The 18,068-nt window shown below is 39.1% G+C and overlaps 1 protein-coding gene across 1 annotated transcript in view; it reads left to right on the top strand.

The window, feature by feature from the left end:
- Positions 1–18,068, top strand: part of tspan33b (tetraspanin 33b) — a 150,106-nt gene that overhangs the window by 126,182 nt on the left and 5,856 nt on the right. The window contains exons 2-6 of the mRNA XM_089116344.1: positions 11,613–11,670; positions 11,753–11,880; positions 14,286–14,360; positions 15,122–15,217; positions 16,048–16,176. Of these exons, the coding sequence (XP_088972470.1) occupies positions 11,613–11,670; positions 11,753–11,880; positions 14,286–14,360; positions 15,122–15,217; positions 16,048–16,176 (486 nt within the window). The remainder of the gene's footprint in view (positions 1–11,612; positions 11,671–11,752; positions 11,881–14,285; positions 14,361–15,121; positions 15,218–16,047; positions 16,177–18,068) is intronic.

Here is an 18,068-nt window from a genome sequence, read left to right as displayed (position 1 = left end):
CCCCTTCCAGAGCTGAGATATGGAAACTCAAAAATTCGTCCCGAAAAAAAAAAAAAACGACAGTGGTACCCCTTACGTTTTTTTTTTGGGGCGAAAAATTAAGTTTCTCCAATCTTCCCAAAACTCTGGATTCTGATAGAGGGCCATGAGACTTAGACCTGAGTGCAAAAATGGAGGCTCTAGCCCCTTCCAGAGCTGAGATATCGAAACTCAAAAATTCGGCCCGAAAAAAAAACGACAGTGGTACCCCTTACGTTTTTTTTTTTGGGCGAAAAATTAAGTTTCTCCAATCTTCCCAAATTCTGATAGAGGGCCATGAGACTTAGACCTGAGTACAAATATGGAGGCTCTAGCCCCTTCCAGAGCTGAGATATGGAAACTCAAAAATTCGGCCCGAAAAAAAAAACGACAGTGGTACCCCTTACGTTTTTTTTTTTCGGCGAAAAATTAAGTTTCTCCAATCTTCCCAAATTCTGATAGAGGGCCATGAGACTTAGACCTGAGTGCAAAAATGGAGGCTCTAGCCCCTTCCAGAGCTGAGATATCGAAACTCAAAAATTCGGCCCGAAAAAAAAACGACAGTGGTACCCCTTATGTTTTTTTTTTGGGGCGAAAAATTAAGTTTCTCCAATCTTCCCAAATTCTGATAGAGGGCCATGAGACTTACACCTGAGTGCAAAAATGGAGGCTCTAGCCCCTTCCAGAGCTGAGATATCGAAACTCAAAAATTCGGCCCGAAAAAAAAAAACGACAGTGGTACCCCTTACGTTTTTTTTTTTTGGGGTGAAAAATTAAGTTTCTCCAATCTTCCCAAAACTCTGGATTCTGATAGAGGGCCATGAGACTTAGACCTGAGTGCAAAAATGGAGGCTCTAGCCCCTTCCAGAGCTGAGATATGGAAACTCAAAAATTCGGCCCGAAAAAAAAAACGACAGTGGTACCCCTTACGTTTTTTTTTTCGGCGAAAAATTAAGTTTCTCCAATCTTCCCAAATTCTGATAGAGGGCCATGAGACTTAGACCTGAGTGCAAAAATGGAGGCTCTAGCCCCTTCCAGAGCTGAGATATCGAAACACAAAAATTCGGCCCGAAAAAAAAACGACAGTGGTACCCCTTACGTTTTTTTTTTTGGGGCGAAAAATTAAGTTTCTTCAATCTTCCCAAATTCTGATAGAGGGCCATGAGACTTAGACCTGAGTGCAAAAATGGAGGCTCTAGCCCCTTCCAGAGCTGAGATATCAAAACTCAAAAAATTCGGCCCGAAAAAAAAACGACAGTGGTACCCCTTACGTTTTTTTTTTTGGGCGAAAAATTAAGTTTCTCCAATCTTCCCAAATTCTGATAGAGGGCCATGAGACTTAGACCTGAGTGCAAAAATGGAGGCTCTAGCCCCTTCCAGAGCTGAGATATGGAAACTCAAAAATTCGGCCCGAAAAAAAAAAAACGACAGTGGTACCCCTTACGTTTTTTTTTTCGGCGAAAAATTTAGTTTCTCCAATCTTCCCAAATTCTGATAGAGGGCCATGAGACTTAGACCTGAGTGCAAAAATGGAGGCTCTAGCCCCTTCCAGAGCTGAGATATCGAAACTCAAAAATTCGGCCCGAAAAAAAACGACAGTGGTACCCCTTACGTTTTTTTTTTTGGGGCGAAAAATTAAGTTTCTCCAATCTTCCCAAATTCTGATAGAGGGCCATGAGACTTAGACCTGAGTGCAAAAATGGAGGCTCTAGCCCCTTCCAGAGCTGAGATATCGAAACTCAAAAATTCGGCCCGAAAAAAAAACGACAGTGGTACCCCTTACGTTTTTTTTTTGGGCGAAAAATTAAGTTTCTCCAATCTTCCCAAATTCTGATAGAGGGCCATGAGACTTAGACCTGAGTGCAAAAATGGAGGCTCTAGCCCCTTCCAGAGCTGAGATATGGAAACTCAAAAATTCGTCCCGAAAAAAAAAAAAAACGACAGTGGTACCCCTTACGTTTTTTTTTTTGGGGCGAAAAATTAAGTTTCTCCAATCTTCCCAAAACTCTGGATTCTGATAGAGGGCCATGAGACTTAGACCTGAGTGCAAAAATGGAGGCTCTAGCCCCTTCCAGAGCTGAGATATCGAAACTCAAAAATTCGGCCCGAAAAAAAAACGACAGTGGTACCCCTTACGTTTTTTTTTTTGGGCGAAAAATTAAGTTTCTCCAATCTTCCCAAATTCTGATAGAGGGCCATGAGACTTAGACCTGAGTACAAATATGGAGGCTCTAGCCCCTTCCAGAGCTGAGATATGGAAACTCAAAAATTCGGCCCGAAAAAAAAAACGACAGTGGTACCCCTTACGTTTTTTTTTTTCGGCGAAAAATTAAGTTTCTCCAATCTTCCCAAATTCTGATAGAGGGCCATGAGACTTAGACCTGAGTGCAAAAATGGAGGCTCTAGCCCCTTCCAGAGCTGAGATATCGAAACTCAAAAATTCGGCCCGAAAAAAAAACGACAGTGGTACCCCTTATGTTTTTTTTTTGGGGCGAAAAATTAAGTTTCTCCAATCTTCCCAAATTCTGATAGAGGGCCATGAGACTTACACCTGAGTGCAAAAATGGAGGCTCTAGCCCCTTCCAGAGCTGAGATATCGAAACTCAAAAATTCGGCCCGAAAAAAAAAAACGACAGTGGTACCCCTTACGTTTTTTTTTTTTGGGGTGAAAAATTAAGTTTCTCCAATCTTCCCAAAACTCTGGATTCTGATAGAGGGCCATGAGACTTAGACCTGAGTGCAAAAATGGAGGCTCTAGCCCCTTCCAGAGCTGAGATATGGAAACTCAAAAATTCGGCCCGAAAAAAAAAACGACAGTGGTACCCCTTACGTTTTTTTTTTCGGCGAAAAATTAAGTTTCTCCAATCTTCCCAAATTCTGATAGAGGGCCATGAGACTTAGACCTGAGTGCAAAAATGGAGGCTCTAGCCCCTTCCAGAGCTGAGATATCGAAACACAAAAATTCGGCCCGAAAAAAAAACGACAGTGGTACCCCTTACGTTTTTTTTTTTGGGGCGAAAAATTAAGTTTCTTCAATCTTCCCAAATTCTGATAGAGGGCCATGAGACTTAGACCTGAGTGCAAAAATGGAGGCTCTAGCCCCTTCCAGAGCTGAGATATCAAAACTCAAAAAATTCGGCCCGAAAAAAAAACGACAGTGGTACCCCTTACGTTTTTTTTTTTGGGCGAAAAATTAAGTTTCTCCAATCTTCCCAAATTCTGATAGAGGGCCATGAGACTTAGACCTGAGTGCAAAAATGGAGGCTCTAGCCCCTTCCAGAGCTGAGATATGGAAACTCAAAAATTCGGCCCGAAAAAAAAAAACGACAGTGGTACCCCTTACGTTTTTTTTTTCGGCGAAAAATTTAGTTTCTCCAATCTTCCCAAATTCTGATAGAGGGCCATGAGACTTAGACCTGAGTGCAAAAATGGAGGCTCTAGCCCCTTCCAGAGCTGAGATATCGAAACTCAAAAATTCGGCCCGAAAAAAAAACGACAGTGGTACCCCTTATGTTTTTTTTTTGGGGCGAAAAATTAAGTTTCTCCAATCTTCCCAAATTCTGATAGAGGGCCATGAGACTTAGACCTGAGTGCAAAAATGGAGGCTCTAGCCCCTTCCAGAGCTGAGATATCGAAACTCAAAAATTCGGCCCGAAAAAAAAAACGACAGTGGTACCCCTTACGAAAAAAAAAAACGAAAGGGGTACCACTGTCGGGGGGGGGGGTCGAAATTTTGAGTTTCTCTGATCTTCTTGGAGATCAGAAAATGGAGGCTCTAGACCCTTCCAGAGCTGAGATATTGAGATTATTATAGTGGCATAAATGCTACGTCAGATCTCAATATCTCAGCTCTGGAAGGGTCTAGAGACTCCATTTTTGCACTCAGGTCTGTCTAAAGGCCCTCTATCAGAATCCAGAGTTTTGAGAAGATTGCAGAAACTTATGTTTTCGCATCGGAAAAAAAAACGAAAGGGGTACGTACCACTGTCGTTTTTTTTGGGGGGGGTCGAAATTTTGAGTTTCTCTGATCTTTTTGAAACTCTAGATTCTGATAGAGGGCCATGAGACTTAGACCTGAGTGCAAAAATGGAGGCTCTAGACCCTTCCAGAGCTGAGATATTGAGATTTTTATGATGGCATAAATGCTATGTGGGATCTCAATATCTCAATTCTGGAAGGGTCCAGAGACTCCATTTTTGCACTCAGGTCTAAGTCTCAAGGCCCTCTATCAGAATCCAGAGATTTGAGAAGATTGGAGAATCTTACTTTTTCGCATCGAAAAAAAAAAAACGAAAGGGGTACCACTGTCGTTTTTTGGGGGGGCTCGAAATTTTGAGGTTCTCTGATCTTCTTGAAACTCTTGATCCTGATAGAGGGCCAGGAGACTTAGACCTGAGTACAAAAATGGAGGCTCTAGACCCTTCCAGAGCTGAGATATTGAGATTTTTATAGTGGCATAAATGCTACGAGGGATCTCAATATCTCAGCTCTGGAATGGTCTAGAGACTCCATTTTTGCACTCAGGTCTAAGTCTCATGGCCCTCTATCAGAATCCAGAGTTTTGAGAAGATTGGAGAAACTTATTTTTTCGCACCGAAAAAAAAAAAAAAACGACAGGGGTACCACTGTTGTTTTATTGGGGCGTCGAAATGTTTTGTTTCTCTGATCTTCTTGAAACTCTGTATTCTGATAGAGGACCATGAGACTTAGACCTGAGAGCAAAATGGAGGCTCTAGACCCTTCCAGAGCGGAGATATTCAGATATTTATAATTCTACCAGAAAGACTCGGGAGATGAGTTGAAAAGCAGAATACATTTATTGACAGCTCAGCAAGCATAAATTTATGAGTTCTTTGGGGTAGGCCCCGTCCTTAGCGAGCAAAGCGAGGTTAGCCGAATCTGCATGTCCCGCCTGAGATGAAGGCGGGGGCGAAGCCGACCCCCTGGAGGTAAGGAAAGGACCATCCTGGTGGTGTTGATGGGGAGTATGGAGGGGAAGCTACCATCTTGGTGGTGGTTGGGGAGGATGGAGGTGAATGGCAGGGTCAGCATCTGCGAACTCAGAAAAGTGTAAGTACCAATCTTTTATACTGTGACTGTTAACACCTGATTGGATAGGAATGAGGTAATACATGACGCGCTTATTGAGTCTTGCTGACAGAACTTAAGCTAAAGCTTTCATTGGCATAAATGCTACGTGGGATCTCAATATCTCAGCTCTGGAAGGGTCTAGAGACTCCATTTTTGCACTCAGGTGTAAGTCTCAAGGCCCTCTATCAGAATCCAGAGTTTTGAGAAGATTGGAGAAACTTATTTTTTCGCATCGAAAAAAAAAAAACGAAAGGGGTACCACTGTCGTTTTTTTTTTTTTTTTTTGGGGGGGGGGGGGGGGGTCGAAATTTTGAGTTTCTCTGATCTTCTTGAAACTCTGGATTCTGATAGAGGGCCAGGAGACTTAGACCTGAGTACAAAAATGGAGGCTCTAGACCCTTCCAGACCTGAGATATTGAGAATTTTATAGTGGCATAAATGCTACGTCGGATCTCAATATCTCAGCTCTGGAAAGGTCTAGAGACTCCATTTTTGCACTCAGGTGTAAGTCTCAAGGCCCTCTATCAGAATCCAGAGTTTTGAGAAGATTGGAGAAACTTATTTTTTCGCACCGAAAAAAAAAAAACGACAGGGGTACCACTGTTGTTTTTTTGGGGGGGTCGAAATTTTTTGTTTCTCTGATCTTCTTGAAACTCTGTATTCTGATAGAGGGCCATGAGACTTAGACCTGAGAGCAAACATGGAGGCTCTAGACCCTTCCAGAGCTGAGATATTGAGATATTTATAATTCTACCAGAAAGACTCTGGAGATAAGTTGAAGAGCATAATACATTTATTGACAGCTCAGCAAGCATAAATTTATGAGTTCTTTGGCGTAGGCCCCATCCTTAGCGAGCAAAGCGAGGTTAGCCGAATCTGCATGTCCCGCCTGAGATGAAGGCGGGGGCGCAGCCGACCCCCTGGAGGTAAGGAAAGGACCATCCTGGTGGTGTTGATGGGGAGGATGGAGGGGAAGGTACCATCTTGGTGGTGGTTGGGGAGGATGGAGGTGAATGGCAGGGTCAGCATCTGTGAACTCAGAAAAGTGTAAGTACCAATCTTTTATACTGTGACTGTTAACACCTGATTGGATAGGAATGAGATAATACATGACGCGCTTTTTGAGTCTTGCTGACAGAACTTAAGCTAAAGCTTTCATTGGCATAAATGCTACGAGGGATCTCAATATCTCAGCTCTGGAAGGGTCTAGAAACTCCATTTTTGCACTCAGGTCTAAGTCTCGTGGCCCTCCATCATAATCCAGAGTTTTGAGAAGATTGGAGAAACTTATTTTTTCCCACCAAAAAAAAAAAAAACGGAAAGGGGTACCACTGTCGTTTTTTTTGGGGGGGGGGGTCGAAATTTTGAGTTTCTCTGATCTTCTTGAAACTCTGGATTCTGATAGAGGGCCATGAGACTTAGACCTGAGTACAAAAATGGAGGCTCTAGACCCTTCCAGAGCTGAGATATTGAGATTTTTATAGTGGCATAAATGCTACGTCGGATCTCAATATCTCAGCTCTGGAATAGTCTAGAGACTCCATTTTTGCACTCAGGTCTAAGTCTCATGGCCCTCTATCAGAATCCAGAGTTTTGAGAAGATTGGAGAAACTTATTTTTACGCACCAAAAAAAAACAAAAAACGACAGGGGTACCATTGTCGGTTTTTTTTTTTGGGGGGGGGGGGGGGGGGGGTCAAAATTTTTTGTTTCTCTGATCTTCTTGAAACTCTGTATTCTGACAGAGGGCCATGAGACTTAGACCTGAGAGCAAAAATGGAGGCTCTAGACCCTTCCAGAGCTGAGATTTTGAGATATTTATAATTCTACCAGAAAGACTCGGGAGATAAGTTGAAAAGCAGAATACATTTATTGACAGCTCAGCAAGCATAAATTTATGAGTTCTTTGGCGTAGGCCCCATCCTTAGCGAGCAAAGCGAGGTTAGCCGAATCTGCATGTCCCGCCTGAGATGAAGGCGGAGGCGCAGCCGACCCCCTGGAGGTACGGAAAGGACCATCCTGGTGGTGGTGATGGGGAGGATGGAGGGGAAGGTACCATCTTGGTGGTGGTTGGGGAGGATGGAGGTGAATGGCAGGGTCAGCATCTGCGAACTCAGAAAAGTGTAAGTACCAATCTTTTATACTGTGACTGTTAACACCTGATTGGATAGGAATGAGGTAATACATGACGCGCTTATTGAGTCTTGCTGACAGAATTTAAGCTAAAGCTTTCATTGGCATAAATGCTACGTGGTATCTCAATATCTCAGCTCTTGAAGGGTCTAGAAACTCCATTTTTGCACTCAGGTCTAAGTCTCGTGGCCCTCTATCAGAATCCAGAGTTTTGAGAAGATTGGAGAAACTTATTTTTTCGCACCAAAAAAAAAAACGACAGGGGTACCATTGTCGTTTTTTTGGGGGGGGGGTCGAAATTTTTTGTTTCTCTGATCTTCTTGAAACTCTGTATTCTGATAGAGGGCCATGAGACTTAGACCTGAGAGCAAAAATGGAGGCTCTAGACCCTTCCAGAGCTGAGATTTTGAGATATTTATAATTCTACCAGAAAGACTCGGGAGATAAGTTGAAAAGCAGAATACATTTATTGACAGCTCAGCAAGCATAAATTTATGAGTTCTTTGGCATAGGCCCCATCCTTAGCGAGCAAAGCGAGGTTAACCGAATCTGCATGTCCCGCCTGAGATGAAGGCGGAGGCGCAGCCGATTCCCTAGAGGTACGGAAAGGACCATCCTGGTGGTGGTGATGGGGAGGATGGAGGGGAAGGTACCATCTTGGTGGTGGTTGGGGAGGATGGAGGTGAATGGCAGGGTCAGCATCTGCGAACTCAGAAAAGTGTAAGTACCAATCTTTTATACTGTGACTGTTAACACCTGATTGGATAGGAATGAGGTAATACATGACGCGCTTATTGAGTCTTGCTGACAGAACTTAAGCTAAAGCTTTCATTGGCATAAATGCTACGTGGGATCTCAATATCTCAGCTCTGGAAGGGTCTAGAAACTCAATTTTTGCACTCAGGTCTAAGTCTCGTGGCCCTCTATCAGAATCCAGAGTTTTGAGAAGATTGGAGAAACGTATTTTTTGGCACCAAAAAAAAACAAAAAAAAAACGACAGGGGTATCACTGATTTTGAGTTTCTCTGATCTTCTTGAAACTCTGGATTCTGATAGAGGGCCAAGATACTTAGACCTGAGTACAAAAATGGAGGCTCTAGACCCTTGCAGAGCTGAGATATTGAGATTTTGATAGTGGCATAAATGCAACGTCGGATCTCAATATCTCAGCTCTGGAAGGGTCTAGAGACTCCATTTTTGCACTCAGGTCTAAGTCTCAAGGCCCTCTATCAGAATCCAGAGTTTTGAGAAGATTGGAGAAACTTGTTTTTTCGCATCGAAAAAAAAAAAAAAAAAACAATGACAGGGGTACCACTCAGTTTTTTTTTTTTTTTTCGGGTCAAAATTTTGAGTTGCTCTGATCTTAACTTAGATTAACTTAGATTAATAAGGTTATTGGACAGCAAACTGCACACAGTGACAAAAAAAAAAAAAAAAAACATATGAACGAAATAAACTGCTGGATCTTTAATGTTGAGGGACTATTTTTCTGCTGGAGGTCAAGGACATCTTATTCCGAGACATGGCAAAGTCAAATATTAACAGATAATAAAATCAAAACTTGACCGCCTCTGCAAGAAATCTTATAATCAGCCATGCTTGGATATTCCACCAGGACACTGATCCAAAACTAACAACAAAATCATCATAAAAAAGGGTCACTTAGCACAAAATGAAGCTTTTGGCATGCCCATCACACTCTACTGACCGGAACCCCAAACTGAAGAGCAGAGTGTGTTAACATGGACCTGGGAATTTGAAGGATGTGGAGAGATATGAAGGAATGGTCTCTGATCACTTGTCAGGTGTTCTCATCAGGCATTATAGGAGACTCAGAGTTGTTATCTTGGCAAAAGGAAGTTACAAAAAGAATTGAAAAAAGGGTAATTAATTGTGGCCAATGTGTATTCAAGAAAAAACAAATGTATCTGACCTACAGTATCTCACAAAAGTGAGTACACCCCTCACATTTCAGCCAATATTTTAGAATATCTTGACACACTTGGCCACTCCATCACCTTCAGCTTCCTCAGCAAGGCAGTTGTCATCTTGACGATGTGTTTGGGGTTTCGTTATCATGCCGTTCTGTCCAGTTTCTGAAGGGAGGGCATCATGTTCAGCTTCTACATGTCTCCATGTCTACATGTCTCCAGCACTCAAGCAGCCCCAGACCAGGATGCTACCACCACCATACTCGACTGTAGGCAAGACACAATTTTCTCTTTACTCCTCACCAGGGCATCGCCACACATGCGGACACCATCTGAGCCAAACAAGTTAATCTTATGCCTAATTCAGACTGCACGATTTTCAAAGTAGTCGGGTCGCTGTTCCTTTCACACTGCATGACTATCTTGGCCAGCATTCAGTCGCTGCTGTGTTCACACTGCATGATGGATTGGCGACAGAAGGTTTCACACTGCATGATTTTACAATAGAATCGCCGACAACTCTGTCTAGCACGCTGTGCGCAAACTACACATTTCACAACAAACACACGCGAGATGCGACAAGGAAACAACATCACACGTGCAAGACCGGAATTCTCATGTGAGCCTTTTTCTTTTTCGACCCGGTTGTGGTACAGCTCAGATGAAATGTCAAACACACACGGATGCTCCTGCCAAATTTCTACTAATTTTTCTTCGATTTCTTGTGTCCAAATAGACAGAGAAGAAGCCTTTTTCTGAAACAATGCCATATGTTGATATATGACCTATAACTCCTCCCCGAACTCCCTGCTGCTCTGCATCTTGCTCTCTCATTGACTGTTGGTAATCGCCGATGTAGTTTTCAGTCAAAACACTTTTCACATAGCAGAATTGTGAACTCGTCGGCGATTCTCTTAGATCGCGTCTTTGCTCATTCACACTGCGTGATTGTCACTTGCGTGAATGAGCATCAATTTGCCTGTGATTCCGGGCATTTCTCTGTGATTTCTCAAAACCTTAAAGTTCTTCCATGAGGAGCCATGTTGAGCATTCAGTGGCCAGTAGGCCTATGAGAGAATCGTACTCAAAGCACAAACAGCTCTAATACAAGAAACTAGGGCTGGGTATTGAGACAAATTTCACAATTCGATTCGATTTCGATTCACAAGCTTGCAATTCGATTCAATTTCGATTACGATTCAATTCGATTCAATATTGATTATTTTGGATATCAGTTACAATAAATGGAAATTTTTCTCAAGGGAATCAAATCTCTTAAATGCTGTAAACTATGGGAGTCTAGTTGTAGCCTACTAGGCTTCATTAGCCTAATATGAAGGTAATAATGAACTGTTTTGTAGCTATAAAAACACTTAAATTACACTTTTATTTATTTTTATAATAAGAGGATTATATGAAATATAAACATTTAAATGGTGGCTGTCATAAAGACTTGCCAGATATGTTCAAATATGCATTAAATATTGAAGAACTAACACTAACGAGTGTGGACTAACGAGTTATGTGGGTTTTCTGAGGTAAATATGACGATACATGACATTGATTACAAGCTGTTTAATTGACGTCTTTCCACGGTTGAAACGCTGATTGAGTGAATCAATGTGACATGATAAGGATTTCGATAAGTTGTACTCTATCTTTTAACACACTTTCAGATGCTCATTCATGTTTATTTCGTGCTGTGACTGGTATTATTAACCCGGAAGAGAGATCAGCACTGCTGCTTCTCTTGAGCTACGCCAGAGCGATCTCCACGCCACAGCGCCAAAACACTATTTATGTTTTTGAATTTCTGAAGAAAATGGACGTAATTTGAAATTTGAGACTTTGTTTCATATCAATAGTAACAAAGGACAAAGATTATTGCAATTTTTTTTGGATGCACGCAGCCGCGATACAATGTCCCATTCATTCAAATGAAACTGGATGACTAATCAATTCTTGAGATTTAAGAATCGATATCGGTTCGTAAAAATGAGAATCGATTAATATCGAGAAATCGATATTTATTACCCATCCCTACAAGAAACACAAATTTGTATGGTCCTGTCAAGCAGACAAAAACATGAACATGAAGAATAGCACATGTGGCTTTGCAGGGTTAAATAACGTACAGCTATTATCATTCAGGGTGCACTCACTTTTGTTGCCAGCCATTTTGAAAATAATGGCTGTATTTTGAGTTATTTTCAGAGGACAGTAAATATATTCTGCTACACAGGCAGCATATTGACTACTCTAAAATACATACAAGTTTCATTGAGAAGTCTCAAATGTTTGCTGAAATGTGAGGGGTGTACTCACTTTTGTGAGATACTGAATATGAATGTGTTAAGTTTATTAAGTAACTATATTTCGTGACAGTGTACTGTAGTTGAAAATTTCATGTTATTTATTGATGTTTATTTTTTTTTTTTAGGTGTTTTCTCTCCTTATTGTAGCCATTGGGGTATATGCCAAAGTTCAAAAGGCGACAGGTATGACAACTATTTTGTGTGTGTTCCTCAGATGTGTGTGGATCAATTAAGAGACTTTTTCTGTGTTTTTTTCTCACCACAGACACAGTGCGTGACACGTTCCTCATTGATCCTGCTGTGATTCTCATTGTGGTGGGGGTGGTCATGTTCTTCATCACCTTCTGTGGATGCATCGGAGCTCTGCGCGAAAATATAAGGCTCCTTAAAATTGTGAGCAGAATATGAATTACTACACGTTGTTAACATATTTATTCAAAGTGACTTATAAGGATTAGGCTTCATTTCATTCCAGTAGTTAAAATAGTATAGCTGTATAAAGGAAAACCAGGGCTAGTTGTCACATGGGGTGTTGTGGGACTAAAAAGTTATGATTTTATATTATGATTAACAAAATTAGAATTGTTAAAAACATTTTTTTGTTAATTGAAATAAAGCTGAAATACAATAAAATATAAATATAGGTAATTAGATAAAAATGTGAAATACAGGTGCTTTTTAAGTCCTCTTGGGAAGTTCGTATTTACAAGTTGTGTTCGGAGGAGAGTCACTTTTCTATAGCTCTCCTGATATTAGAGAAACTATTTCAGAAGAATAAAATCAAGCATATTTTGTTACCTTTTGGAGCTTGGAAGAGATTAATTTGAGCAGATGTTTTATATCATCACTGTCTCATCAGAGCTCATTTCCTAGTACATTCAGCATCTGACTCATATTCGCAATCTCAACCATTCTCAAAACTATCATTTTCAACATCTTCAAAATCAAAATTTTGATCGCTGACAGCTTCTTCACCAGATCCACCATCAAGTGACAGTGACTGATTTGATTTTATTCAGTACTTGCAGTAAATAGCTGAGCCATTTCAAGTTTTGCTGATGATAATTCCTATTCTTTTGTTTTCTGCCTGCGGTAACTATGAGTGAAACACCACTTCATAATTGTGTATCAGACATTGCCACCTTGTGGAATAAAGGTGAATTGCACTTATTCAGTTATCAAAGATTCAAATATTGTTGTCAATTAACATAGTTACAGTTACACACTCCTGGGCCGTTATAGCGACCCAATACATTTTTTTTTAAATTGAATTGTTATTGACAATTGAAATTAATTCTTTTATAATTTTATTGTTTATAATGAATTGATTGGGGAATACTAAGAAGGTTGATGTCTTACTTTAAAAAATGAATGAGGAGGAGGGTAGTGAAGGATGTCACTAAAGACCCCAGATATACGTTAAAGGAGAATCCGGCTCAAAATGAACCTTTGTTCTAATAAAACATCGGTACCTAGTCAACCGTTGTCTGAGATTTGTTTTCATGATAATCGAATGTAGAGAGTTGAATCTCTAAAAACTGTTAAGCGTTTAATGCTAGTATGGGCGCATTTACTAAGTAAAAAGAAATCGCCAGTTTTACCACTAACAAGGCTCAAAATTACGGAGGCGTATTGCATTCACTTGAAGAAAAAAAATCTACTCTGTTTTTCTGAATTAACGAGTTAATTTTTCATGAGAAAAAAAATTGCTCTGTTTTTCTGAATTAATGAGTTAATTTTTCATGAGAAAAAAAATTGCTCTGTTTTTCTGAATTAACAAGTTAATTTTTCATGAGAAAAATTTTTTTTGCTCTGTTTTTCTGAATTAACGAGTTAATTTTTCATGAGAAAAAATGTTTTGCTCTGTTTTTCTGTTTAAAAATTAACTCATTAATTCAGAAAAACAGAGCAAAAACTTTTTTCTCAAGAAAAACTAACTCATTAATTCAGAAAAACAGAGCAAATTTTTTTCTCATGAAAAAATAACTAATTAATTCAGAAAAACAGAGCAAAAACTTTTTTTCACATGAAAGATTAACTCATTAATTCAGAAAAACAGAGCGAAATTTTTTTTCTCATGAAAATTTACTCATTAATTCAGAAAAACAGAGCAAAAACTTTTTTTTCTCATGAAAAATTAACTCATTAATTCAGAAAAACAGAGCAAAATTTTTTTTCTCTTGAAAAATTAACTCGTTAATTCAGAAAAACAGAGCAAAAAAAATGTTTCTCATGAAAAATTAACTCATTAATTCAGAAAAACAGAGCATTTTTTTTTCTCATGAAAAATTAACTCGTTAATTCAGAAAAACAGAGTAGATTTTTTTTCTTCAAGTGAATGCAATATGCCTCCGTACAAAATAGCCCCACACTAACACAGTAACATAATGAGGGTCCATACATGCAAAACAAAGCATTGAGAACTTTGTACAGACCTTTAATAAAAAGATACTTAATGAAGACAGTTCACTTCGTGTATACAGACAGGAGCCATCTTAGAAAACAGTCAGGACAAGTCAAACCACAAACGTCATGCTTGGTGAGCTGAACTGTATGAAGTTCAACGATCTTCTGAACTGTATGAACAGCACCAGAGTTCTCCTTTATAGTTAGGGTTTGAGGGTCAAAAAATAAACCTACACAGCGAAGCACAAATAGTTGTAGAACATGTGACAACTAGCCTCAGTATTCTCTGTACATATATCTGCTATTTATCAGTTACATTTGATCCTTTATTTAAATAGCAGTTACAAACAATGTTCATTAGTAAGCAAATCTTCTTTCCTGTTCCTCTCTAGTTCTCACTTAGCCTCACCCTGGTCTTTCTTACACAAATGGCCATTGCAATCCTGGGCTTCTTCTACTCTGACCAGGTGATTTTTCACTTGAAACCATAATTTATAAACTAGATGTGTTTTCTGCTGCACTGATATGGGATACAGGCTATACATGAAGTATTTTACTGTTACGAAATTAAAACACTAAGGGCCGTTTAAGATCAATTGTAACATTAGGCTATGGCTTTTTTAGGGAGGGTTAACCTGTTTTAGCCGTCATCTATCTCTAAGTCCATCTCACGGGATATCAAGTCCATTTAAAAGCAATTCACCATTCACTGCCATTGTTCATCTTACCGTAACAACAATTTTAGCTATAGAGTTTCGGTCTACTATTTCCTTAATCATTCGAGTGGAATCTTGAAGTTCTACAGTCCAGGAGAAGGTCGTGTGTATTACATCACACTGTACTTCGCAGCACACACCTTTAAACTGGGAGGGCAGTTTAACGATGTCGCTTCAAGCATCTTCGCTGCTTAATGATTAAAGAGCTTTGCCACATCAAAGTGGGACCAAATGTTCCATTTCGATGGAGGCTTTCTAGGAGTCTTCCTGTTAATGACATGCCAGGGTTAAAAGAACAGACAGGGGAGATGGAGAGAGCTCAGGGGGGGCCCCAATAGTTCATTACCACACTAAAGCATATGCTATTAGAGCCGCCATGGTGAATTAGCACTGTCGGCCTGTCTCCCGTAGCACAATTATATACAACCCAGATGTAAGTGTTTGATTTTCAGGTACATATGCGTATGGAAATATATTTGGTGGCTAGATTGTATGAAGTGTCATGTTCACAGACACGCGATGCTCTGGGGAAATTTGTGAAAAAAGCCATTGTGGATTATCGAGATGACATGGACCTTCAAAACCTAATGGACTACATCCAAATAGAGGTAGAGGTTTTATTTTGTTCAGACGGAGCGGATTTAAAATGCGTCTGGGGATATGCTACACCATGTGAAGTCATGTGCATTTCTCCAATCAATGTCAGTATACATTGCTTTTTTACTGTCAAAATTTATTGTATTTTTGTGTCAAAATATACATTTATTATGGGTTGCATGATTTTGAAGTTTCACCAAGGCTTCATTTATTTAAAAAAAAAAAAAAAAAAAGAAATGAAAAAACAATAAAATTGTGAAATTATATTTATTCCTGTGGTAGCAAAACCTAATCTTTAGCATCATTACTCTAGTCTTCAGTGGCACATGATGAAATTATTTTAATATGCTGATTGGTTAAAAAAACGATTGTATTGCCTAATTTTTTTGGAAACCTTGACACTTTTTATAAGATTTTTTTTAGCACAGTATTATTGTATTTTTTCAGTCTTTTTATCAATTTAATGCATCTGAATAAAATTATTAATTTCTTATCATTTTTATATCATCATTCTGGACCAATGCTTTAGTACTTTTTGTAATTTACGTAGCTTGTGTTAGCTTACATTCTGAGAAAAAAAAAAAAAAAGCAAATTTAAAATGTTTTTGGTCAACTCTGCATATTTTATCCCTAACCATAGTGCTGAGATCGATAAATATGGTAATGTGAACACATGCATGGCTCTCAAAATCTTTCTTTAGATTATATGCCTTCCTCTTCGTACTCGTCACAATGAAAATTGTGGGTCCATGGGTCCAGCAGATGTGAGATGAATATGTGGTCTGAGAGACAGTCTAAAAATAATATTTTATTTCCCTTCCTTCCTTTCTGCTCCTTGCAGTTCAAATGCTGTGGCTGGAACAACTACACTGACTGGTCCTGGAACCTCTACTTCAACTGCACTCCTTCAAACCCCAGCAATGAGAAGTGTTCAGTTCCTTTCTCATGCTGCACTCCTCTACCAGAAGAAGTGAGATTAAACCAACTATACACACACCGATCTTTAATCTGTAGTTATGAATACATAAACATGGACATAGAAATTAGCAGATATGAGATCTGTGAGAAGCGAGGATTCACATGGCGCTTTATGAGATGCTTTGCACTGGTGCGACTGAAGCTCTAAATCATTATAATTACATTTTAACTTTACAATATCATTTTATAATACACTAGTTTCACCCCTTTAAAGCGAAAGCATTATCTCAACTGTTTATGGCGGCAACAGATGTACAGTAATGGTAACCCCCTTGGAAAACCTTATATTGGGAGAATAAAAAAAACACATACTGTATTATAACCAAGGCTGCATTTATTTAATACAGTAAAAACAATAAAATTGTGAAACATTTCACAATATAGTTTGATATATTTTAAAATATAATTTTTTCCTGTATTGCAAAGCTGAATGTTCAGCATCTCAAGTCTCTTCAGAAATTATTATAATATGACCCTGGATCACAAAACCAGTCACAAAAATGGGTATATTTGTGGCAAAAGCCAACAATACATTGTATGGGTCACAATTATCGATTTTTCTTTTAGGCCAAAAAACATAGGATATTAAGTAAAGATCATGTTCCATGAAGATAGTTTGTACATTTTCTACCATAAATATTTGGCGATTTTCTCAATGTTTCATTTTTTTTTGCACCCTCGCATTACAGATTTTCAAATAACTGTACCTCAGCCAAATATTGTCATATCCTATCATGGAACGCTTATTTATTCAGCTTTCAGATTTTGTATGAATCTCAATTTCAAAAAATTGACTGGTTTTGTCCAGTTTCACATATGCTGATTTGATGCTTAAAAAGCATTAGTTATTATTATTATGATCATATTTATTATTATTATTATTATTAATGTTAAAACCGTTGTGATGCTTAATATTTTTTGTGGAAACCATGATACTCTCACACCGAGTGGCTGTAATGAAGCGCACGGCGATGGAGAATTCAAAGCAGTCTTTAATATACACAACCCAAGGGAAAGCTGCAAGAGATAATCTGATAAAAAAAATAAAAAAACCTCACAATCAATAACAGAAACAAGGCTGAACAAGAACTGAGAAAAACGAAGGGCTTAAAGTCGGCATTAAATCAAATTTGACCCTCTTTACTTTGTTAGCGCGTCCTGTTGTGAATGTGTTATCTGTGCAAGTTGATAAAAAAATGGCTTGCCTTCCTTTTTTGGTGACTTGTTTGAAGGATTGAGTAAAATATCTCCTTCAACAGTCAGTCTGCTGAGAGCTTTGACAGCAAGCTGAACGGAACACCCACTTTTCTTGATCCAATCAAAGGGCTATATGCACGTATAAGTTCCGCATTTGACGCAAGGATGCTCTTCAGTTTCCGGTTGGGGAGATTAAAGAGGAGGAAAACGGGATTATGGCAAAGAAAAAGTCTTCAAAATGTACTGTCCTCCCTTTGAAACTAAACTTTCGTACGTTTAGATGTCATTTTATATATAGTTATGTTTATTTAATATAATTTGAAAAAGAAGCATAAACACAACGAGGGGTGTCTATTTTTCTGTTTTTGTGACTAATGTTTCTTTAGTATAACCATGGAGTATAAAATTCAATATAAATTCTCGTTATTGCATTGGACTCTACGATCGGCGGAAGTTATCAAGCATCCTTAGACCTTCACCGGAAATACCGCCGTGCAGCAGGGAAAAAACAAGCCACACCTTCTATTTTTTTCACCCAGCCGTTTCACTAGGAAAGTATATCACAATCCAGAAGTAAAGTTGGTCGCAAGTTCCGCCTCACGGTGACTTTGAATACACAGGCTGTGTCCATCTTGAGTAGGTTCTTATTTTGAATAACTACTCCACGAACACTAAAAAAGTATTCTA

This window comes from Pimephales promelas, chromosome 10 (genome assembly GCF_988280905.1).
Source record: "Pimephales promelas chromosome 10, fPimPro1.hap1.1, whole genome shotgun sequence".
Lineage (NCBI taxonomy): Eukaryota > Metazoa > Chordata > Actinopteri > Cypriniformes > Leuciscidae > Pimephales > Pimephales promelas.
The sequence above is the reverse complement of the archived record's forward strand: the minus strand, read 5'-3'. Positions and strand labels throughout refer to the sequence as shown.